The sequence below is a fragment of the Elephantulus edwardii genome, unplaced genomic scaffold (genome assembly GCF_000299155.1).
Source record: "Elephantulus edwardii isolate Elephantulus edwardi_28Jun2011 unplaced genomic scaffold, EleEdw1.0 scaffold00022, whole genome shotgun sequence".
Taxonomy (NCBI): domain Eukaryota; kingdom Metazoa; phylum Chordata; class Mammalia; order Macroscelidea; family Macroscelididae; genus Elephantulus; species Elephantulus edwardii.
The window spans coordinates 16,565,228-16,575,028 of NW_006399772.1; the positions used below are offsets into that span (position 1 = coordinate 16,565,228).

At 36.2% G+C, this 9,801-nt stretch overlaps 1 protein-coding gene across 2 annotated transcripts in view; it reads right to left on the reverse strand.

Annotated features, from left to right (window-relative positions):
* Nucleotides 1-4,795: 4,795 nt before the first annotated feature.
* TMEM168 (transmembrane protein 168) overlaps nucleotides 4,796-9,801 on the reverse strand; it is a 36,999-nt gene continuing 31,993 nt past the window's right edge. The window contains exon 4 of one of the 2 annotated variants that reach the window (XM_006882648.1): nucleotides 4,796-5,402. In XM_006882648.1, the coding sequence (XP_006882710.1) occupies nucleotides 4,855-5,402 (548 nt within the window). In that variant the 3' untranslated portion in view covers nucleotides 4,796-4,854. The remainder of the gene's footprint in view (nucleotides 5,403-9,801) is intronic. The other variant, XM_006882647.1, reaches the window with a different exon arrangement.

Sequence of the window (9,801 nt, forward strand, 5' to 3'; positions counted from 1 at the left end):
TATGTACAAGGACTCCAAAGAACCTACAAAAATCTAGTATTATAAAACTGCATTAAATGGCACCCACTTAAAATTTCCATATAGTTATATATATGGAGTGATTTGTTTAGAGAAAATGTATTGTGCTATCTGAATTTCAAGCCATAAAACAAAAGATTTTTTAAAAAAATATCCTGTGTAAAGTATCATTAATATTTAAATTGGGTCAAAGGATTTGTTGTGCTCCTGGGGTAAGGAGACGAAAACAGAAATCACTCACTCTGAGACTAATATTGCTATGAATTTGTGTTTATATTAAAAAGTTAATGCAAATTTTGCATAGTACTCATTAATACGTTGGTATTTTAATATAAAATATTTTTACATAAGATGGAGTAAATACTGCTGGTCTAGTTAGAGATACCACATTCTCACTTACCCCTGACACATTGCCAAAAAAATCTTCGAGATACACAGATCCAGACCAAACAACAAAGGTTTGCCAAAATGATCCACTTTTAGCTACTTTAGGTTCATCATATTTTGAAAAAGTATCTAAATATTATGTAGGCATCATACAAGATGACTGTTCAAGTTCATGGAATTTTACTTTTTTTTAATCAGGCAATATAGCTTTCATTTATGAAACATATAAAAAAAACTTAAGTCTAAAATGTCTTCACCTTCTAATAAGCTGTGGTCTAATTTCTAATAAATGTAAATATGTTTCTTTAATCAATAGTTCCCCAAACAATATTCTGTTTCAGCTTCTCCTTTATTGCTCTGTTGCACCTAGTGAGTAGGGGGAAGAATCCCCAAATGAGCTACTTGTCTTCACTAATGTGTCTTTAACTCGCTTTGGCTGAGAGGCTTATTTTCCCCAACACTGTCATTTGATCTGCATAGTCAAACTCCTTGTCATGTTAGACTTTTCAAAATAATTGTCATTTGAGACAACTCTTCAATCTAAATGGGGAAATAAATGAAAATATTAAAACTTGAGATATAGAAGCCATGATAAAAATGAGGGTTTATGGAATTACCCACAAAAAGCGGTCTTTGGGAGACAACAGCTATACTGTCATTTAATCCTTTCCCCCTTCCCTAATCTTGATACAAGGAGCCCTGGTGGTGCAGTGGTTAAGTGCATAGCTGTTCACAGAAATGTTGGCAGTTCAAATCCACCAGCTGCTCTGCAGGGAAAAGATGCAACGGTCTGCTTCCAAAAAGATTATGTTCTTTGAAACCCTAGAGGGTACTTTTATCCTCTAGGGTCACCCTGAGTCAGAACTTTTTTGATGTCAGTGGATTAATGGGATCTTGAAGAAGGAGCTGTGCAGTGCAAGAGTAAAGGACATGGTTGCTAGCCAAAGGTCTGGTGGGTCTGTGGGAGGAGCAGCTTTGGCTCCTCGTAGGATTGCAGCCTTGGAGACCTTACAGGAGGTCCTGCCCAGTCCTACCGGATCGCAACTGCTTTGGCTTTTCAATCAAGACTTTTGCAACTCTCTTAACTATGGGATTTGTTGTTTCTCCTTTCCTTGGTTCTGTAAGTCTTCACTAAATTATATACTTAATGAGGATCCTACTATTCATTTAAATAACAGTGTAAAGAAAATGGAATAATTTATAATTAAATTCTTCTCATTTTCTGGATCTCCCTTTCCCGCTGACGTCAAGTCAGAACCCTCCTGTAGTTTTTCAGAGGCTGTAAACTACATGAGACCGCCCATCATCCTCCAGCAGAGCCGCTGGTGGGCGTGAACCCCCAGAAAGGCACCATGCTCACATCAGCAGCACAACTCTCTGCTCATTAGACCACCAGAGCTCCCTAGATGTTTCCCCTAGGATTCTAAAGTCATTCACTGTGAAAAAAAAAAAAGTCTTAAATACATCCTTACAGAAGTAAGGCATTATTCTAGGCAAACGTGTACCAGAAATACACAAACATATAAGCTTCTGTCCAAAAATCCCAGTAGCTTACAATAAAGGAAGTTTCCAAAAGTACTGACAGATTCAACTGCCTTGAGCATTTAGTATCTAATACACCTAATCGCGTTCTTAAATTAAGTAATTTTCTTCTAGTATACATATATTAAATATCACACCACCCGTGGAAAGGTAACATAAAACATTACTTAAAAATCACATTTAACATTACTTAAAAATTACACTCAAAAAGTGAAAGAATACATATACAGAGGCAGTACCCCAAAACAACAGATGTATTTAAGGAAAAAATTAAAAACAATATACATAGTTATAAATAGATTCTGATGAAGACTGTAATTAAAACTAATATCTGAGGCATTAAATATGAATGTATTTTAATTGTTTTTTTTAAAACATACACATTATGAAAGCACCCGTCATAAAACAGCCTTCTGAAGAAGGGTATTATCCATAGATTTCTGTATTTGTTCTGAAGAGCAACACCAAAAGCTATGAAAAAACATCCAAGTTTCCCAAGGAGGAAGATTTAAAACTGCACAAAACTCTATTTTGAATAAGTAACTATATAACTGAAAAGTCATGATCATTTATCACTTCACAATGTACATGTTTATAAATGGTGTTTTTAGGGGCAAGTGCTTTTGTGACTTTAGAAAGGTAACATGCTAATAAATTAAACCAACATTATGTTGAAAGCATCTCCATGTTATTTATTTCTTCTTAGTGGAATGATAAAAGTTTGTTCTAAAAGAATTCCTCTCACTCCAAGTAACTTTACTAAGTAGATGACATACAGTGACAGTCATGAGAAAATCAGTAGCCCTAATGGTCAGATCTCTCTCTCTTCTTTTTTTTTATAATCTTCAGGTGAAAAAAATCCTTTTATCCTTCTTGACATTTTTCTTCTCTCCACAATACTATAACGTTTTTAAATGGACAGCTTTAACTTAGGATAACCTGTTCCATTGCTTTCCTACCTTCAAAGAGCCATTTATCATCTTAATTTTTTGTTTTGAGTAGAATTCCTCAAAATGGATATTCTATACCTTTTTTATGTAATAAACTGGCTCATGTAATTTTTTTAACTCCAAAGTTCTTTTTGGCTATACATTCAAACAAATACACACACAAGTTACCCTTGTGGTTCTATGTTATTCTTTTGAAATATGATTTGGTTTTAGTACCAATTTAATACCACTTCATAAAGAATACAGAATTTCTACTTGGCTTTCTCAGAGTATAGAGATAAGCTTTCATTAAAGCTAATTTGCTCAGTATTGACTTAGCATTTTAAAGATTTATCAAATGTAACTCTTTTTTCTAAACTATAAATTTAACACTTAGCTTTTGTACTTCTTCATTTCTTTGGATGATGTTGATAAAAATACTAAAACATTAAAACTTTTCAACCAAATCTACCACCAAGCATAAACTTTTTTAAAACGAGAATTTTAAAAATTACTATCATTTTTTAATATACTGAAACATTCAATAACTGTCACTTGCACATTAAACAAAGAACTCATTTTTACCAAAATTTTATTCAAAGATGTAGGAAAGTCATTCAAAACAAAGGATTAATCAGACTTCAACAATGCTGCATAGATAGTGGTGTACAAGTTCCCTGATGCTATGTGACTTCTTTCTAATGAAAACTTTAATTTTTAAGTCACCAGGTAGAAAAAGATAGAGGCATTATTTCCTCTCTCTGAGGCTGGAAAATGGCTTCAATGTTAGGAATCACACTATTTAAATGACACAGACTAGAATATAACCAAATATTATTCTATTCTTCTTAGCATTTCTGAAAGATGGAATCTAAAATATAAGGATTATTAGAAAATAGGAGATTATTTACTTTGCCTGTATTAATCAGACAAAACACTGAATTAACTTTTAAAATTTGTAACACACCATTAAGTTTAACTAAAATTTTGAACACTGGATACTTTTTTTAAACATAATACAATTATACAAAGATAAATATAATCTGTTTCTTGTCCTTTGACTTTGAATGGAATAAACACTATCTCTAATGAAATCTGAACATTTTCATGGAGGAACTTAACTGTATAGAGATCAAAATCTTCTCAGTATTTAAGACTGCCAAGTGTCAATGAGAAATTGTTATTTTTATATATAACAATGTTTTCTTAAAAGGAAGACAATTTATTTGGAAGGAATTGATAATTGGAAACAGTTTGCATTAGGAAAACATGAGGTTACCCTGAGAAAGACTTAAATTACCAGTGCTTTCGCTGCCCCAACAACACAGGAAGGAGCAACTTGGGGACTTCAGCCTCTCACAGTTACCTACTAAAGAAAAAAGTTTCATCTACAAAAATAATTTGGGTGTCTTTGCTATACTTGTAATAAATCACAACCAAGGTATCTAAAGATAGTCGACTATAAGCAAGTTATGAGTTCCTTTTATAAAGGCTTTTGTTCCAAAGGGGGGGAAAACAATGGTTTTACATTCAAACTTACTGTTCACAAAGAGAAACTTGAGTAAGCAAATTGGTAGTTTTCTCACACAGGTAAACACACACTGTTCAACATTTTTCTAATCTATGCCTAAAATAAACAAGGCATTAATAATCCTTCATGGACCATGGCAGAGCATCAACAACTGTTGGTTTGTTTTCTAATCCAAGACATAGGCAAACATTTGTCAAAGAGCACTGTTATTTCTAACACTTTTAATGCATGTACAGAATACAACTCCTTACACACTTTTAGTATATAAATTAATGCCTATTCCCAATACCTTTCATATACCATAAGAACTTGAGAAATGGCAAAGTGAGAGAAACTACAGAAGTAGCAAGGTATTTTCCACAAAAAAAAAAAAAAAGTACAAAAAATAGCAAGTTAGTGAAACATGACAGTATGAACTCTGAATAAAATTCCACTCTGGACTGCCAATTAAGATTTGACAAGCTTAAACCCTTGTCCTGTGTCCAGCACAGTAGGAAGAAACCAACTCATTTTTAACCTTTTCAAGCACCTAAAACAAGATTTGCAGATCCAAAAGAGGTTCAGGCCACACAACCAATTTGCCAAATGTACTAGTGGATAAGTAATACGAGGAAAATGTAACATCCAGTGCTTGGCCACGTCGCTTCCTGTTGGCAAATGCAGAGTGTAGTCACTCCACCGCTTTGAAACGCCATAGACTGCTTTCACTGTGCGCCCTTTTTCAGTCCAGCAGATGATGTTATTAGAGTTGCAGTTATATTCCACCCAGTCTTTTGTGAAGTCACCGAGTTGTGGAGGGTCAGCTTCTTCAATATCTACTGTCTTTGTCAACTCTGCTCCTTGCACTGCAATATACTGGTCATTAATTTTCCTTACTTCTTTGACCCATGGGATTGAATTTTCACTATCTAATACAATAATTAGCCGGGAACAAAAGGAACCATTCTTTTCTCTCCACCATTCTAAAAGTGTATCAAGGCGTAGTATATCTCCACCTGTAAGCAAGAGAAAAATGTAACAAAACACTGAAAGTCTCTTATCAATAATTTCAAAAGCCTCTTTTACAAAATGTACTTTAATTCAATTCTTAGAATCAAATATATAAACAAAAAAAGGTAAAGTTTGTCTTTTACAGTATCTTTCCAGAAGAACTTTTTAAAAAAATACACTTTCAAGTGAAGGAAAAAAGAGTAACAATCACTTTCATTACAAATATGAATAATGAATATTCTATGAGAAATTAGGAAAAAATTTTATAAAGTTTAGTGGAAAAAAAATTATATAGGAAAACTCAAATATTCCACAACCTGATCAGCAGGTTATGACCCACGGCCACATCCAGTCTGGTGCCCGTTTCTGCGTGGTCGGCAAGCCAAGAATGACTTTGACACTTTTATATGGTTCATAAAAACTAAAAGAGTATTTTATGGCATGTGAAATTTATATAAATTCAAATTGAATACATTTAGTTCCATTAACATTTTACTAGAACATAAGAACATTCATTTACGTGCTATCTATTATATGCTAGTCTCTAGAACTGAGACACATATGGAGATTTGTACATCAGTGTTCACACAGCAGCGTTACACCAGCCCAAGAACACGGAAACAGCCCAAAGTCCAACCCAAACTGAATGCACTGAGAAATTATGGTACATTCAGACTATAGCATACTAACTACAAAGCACTCAGGAGCAATGATTTGAAAAATACTACATAACATAGGAGAGACTGGAGAGCATTATGTTGAGTGAACTAACTAAAAAACCTAAGCTAAAAATACCTATTTCTGCCTTAGCAACTAATTTCCCTATTAAATGATGAAATGACAATACCAGAAATGTAGATTCCTTTTTAGATTCTACTAGTAAAATGAACTCTTAAACTCTGCTCTATGTACAAGAAATTTTTCTCTTATTCATCAACCTGTTCTAGATTAAGACTCTTAATAAAAAAGTTAAGTGCTCCAACACATAGGCACATCACCTCAGAGATCTATTTCAGCAGTCTCCACAGATTACTAGTGTGCTGCTCCACTGATCCCTCCAGAAGATACCACTCTTCAAAACCTGCCACATTAACTTTTCATTGTCAGCTATATTCAGTTTCTCCAGAGATCAGAGAATGACACAGATTCAAAGACCTCATGCACAAATTCCACTTGCCAACAGAATCACTGCCTAACACATCATTTACAACTTTTTCAATACATGATCTCTAACACTTTCTACTTATGACACCCTAATTCTGTGTGCATAATCACCCACAGGAGACTTAAAGCAGCACTCAAGCTTTTTAAACTGCCTCTTTCTCTCCTCCTGTTTTGCTTGCCTGGCTCTGTGGTATGAATAAGTTCTACAGTGCATTTGGCTTCTGGCCCAGATGCAGACTATGTACATTTATCTCACGTAACAGCCATCTGCTGCATTTGAAGTAATTGAGACTGCTTTTTAAAGGCTTTGTTTATCTGTGATAAACAGCTTTTTAGATAATCTACATTTGTCATTAATTTATGTCCCTCTTGTTATTACCATAGTTGTTTTTTACCCTTAAGCAAAGAAGCAAAAGTTTCAGGCCACATAAATGTAAAAAGAATATATATTTTGAAGAGTGTACTTTGAAAAAGCTTATGGGATAAATGGCAAATATAGATTCCATGTCACGAGGTGATTTTTAGTTCTAGACCCATAAATACAGGTAAAATAAAGATAGACTGTTTCTTTAAAAGTCTTTGTAACTTGGCTTGGAATGGATTAAGCATTTTCTTCGGAGCAAGACTGTTCAACAGAAGTTTTGAGAAAGAATCAATCAGTTCTGAGAACTACGTATAGGGCAGACCAGGAGACGAACAGGCTACAACCTCTTATCAGGTTCACCTTTTAGCCTAGCTACTCCAAGTCATGTAGCTACTTCATCATGAGACAATACCAATCTCTTGAAGGAGAGAGAAGTGCTGTCTGGTGATGCTTTCTCTGTTACTATTTTCTACTCAACATAATAAAGCTTTACACAGGTACACAGGAACAAATCATCTTGCTTGGCAGAGGTTTTCCATACTGATCAATCTGTTGTTGTTAGGTGCTGCCAAGTCAGTTTGCACTCACAGAGACATGCGCTAGAATGCACTACTTTCTGGCCTTGCACCTCTCCACTCACTGCTTTGGCTGAGCCCATCTAACTTGTTGAGGGTCTTGCTGACCCCCTAGGTTCCCAAGCTTGGGGTCTCAGAACTATTTCCTCTGTTAACATGCCCCAAGTACATGAGACAATGTCTCACCATTCTAGTTACTGAGAAGTATTCTGGCTGTACTTCCAGAGACAGATTTGTTCATTCTTCTGGAAAACCATGGTATATCAGTACTTTTCACCAACAGCATAATTCAAATAAGAATTCTTCAGTTTTCTTTATTCTTTGTCCAGTTTTTACAATCAGATGAATATTTGAAGAAACATACCATGGCACTGAGTCAGACACACAAATAATCTTAAAGCGACACCTTTGTTTTTTAATGAGCTAAAAGAGGTCCTCTGTAGCCCATTTTGCACAATGTACTACTTTGCTTGCTTTCTTGGTGGCTGCTTCCATGGGCACGGATGGTGGATCCAAGTAAAAGGAAATCTTTGACAGCTTCAATATCTTTTTTCTGTTTATCATAATGTTGCTTATAGGTCCAACTGTAATGGGTTTTTCTTTTCATTAAATAATCTCTAATGCTATGAGTCGTCTACGACTCGACGGCATCAAACGTTAGATGGATCTTAGCTGAAAGCAGGGAATACCAAAGGAATGTATATCTGTGTTTCACTGACTATACAAAGGTGTTTGACTGTGAATCATAACAAACTGTGGCTGACTCTGAGAAGAATGGGAATGCCAGAACACTTGATCGTACTAATGAGAAACCTATACTTGGACTAAGAGGCAGTAATCAGAACAGAGCAGGGTAACATTGCATGGTTCAAAATTGGGAAGGGCGTATGCCAAGGATGTGTCCTGTCTCCATACCTTTTCAACCTGTATGCAGAACAGATTATCTGGGAGGCTGGGCTCTATGAGGAGAAATGTGGGGTCAAGATTGATGGAAGATCTATCAACAATCTGCGATATGCAGATGAACAACCCTGCCTGCTGAAACTGAGGAGGACCTGAAGCACCTGCTGCAGAGGGTCGAGGACTGCAGCCTACAATATGGATTGAGGCTCAATGTCAAGAAGACAAAGATTCTCACCACTGGACCAACTGGCAGCATCAGGATGGATGGTGAAGAGATTGAGATTGTTCACAGCTTCAGTTTTCTTGGCTCCACAGTCAACACTTTCAGCACCAGCAGTCAGGAAATTAGAAGACATATTGCCATGGGAAAGTCTGCTGTTAGGGACCTCTCCAAAGTAATGAAGAGCAATGGTGTCTCTCTGGAGACTAAAGTGCGTTTGATACAGGCCATGGTCTTTGCTATCACTTGTTATGCATCAGAGAGTTGGATAAGGAGGATAGAAGGTGAATTGATGCCTTTGAGCTTTGGTGCTGGAGAAGAGTATTGAGGGTATCACGGACTGCTAGGAAAAGAAACAGATTCATCCTGGAAAGTGTCAAACCGGGCTGCTCCTTGGAGGCAAGGATTCTGAGGCTCCATCTAACATACTTTGGACATGTTGCAAGGAAAGACAGGTCCTTGGAGAGGGACATCATGCTTGGTAAGGTGGAGGGACAGCACAGAAGGGGAAGGCCCCCTATGAGGTGGATTGATTCAGTGATTGGGGTAATCGGGATGGGTGTATCAGACACGGGGCAATTGGCACAGGACAGAGCAGAGCTTAGGGATGTTGTACATAGGGTCGCTATGAGTCGCAAGCGACTCGACTGCACATAACAGCAACAACAAGTAATCTCTAACTACAGTCTAAACTGTAGTTGTGCAAAAAACTTTCAATTAGAATCAAACTATTTTCTCTCCTGCTCTGGTGTGCCTAGAATGCTATACATCAAATTTGTTGAGTAAAGTAGTCATCAAGTTTACAGCATTGCTTCTATACTGCCTTACTAAAAAAAGAGTTAGAGTCGAGTATGAAACCTGATAAACTGTGTTCAAATAGTTTCAATATAAAGTACTTCCACTACCATCCAATTTTATAAGAACTGATCTATGCTAATAAAACAGTCTGTTGTTTTTGTATGCTGTCGAGTCAGAACCAATCCATAGCTGATCCTTCAGCAAGTTTTCAGAGGTAGTTAATTAACTGCATGGGAGGAGACTCTCCCCCGCCATCCTTCTCCAAAGAACACCTAGTGAATCTGAACTCTGTGTGCCTTTGAAATTGCAGCACAGCTTCTTACCACTAGACTACCAGAGGTCCCTAATAGTTTGTTGCTGTTGTTATGTGCCATCAAGTC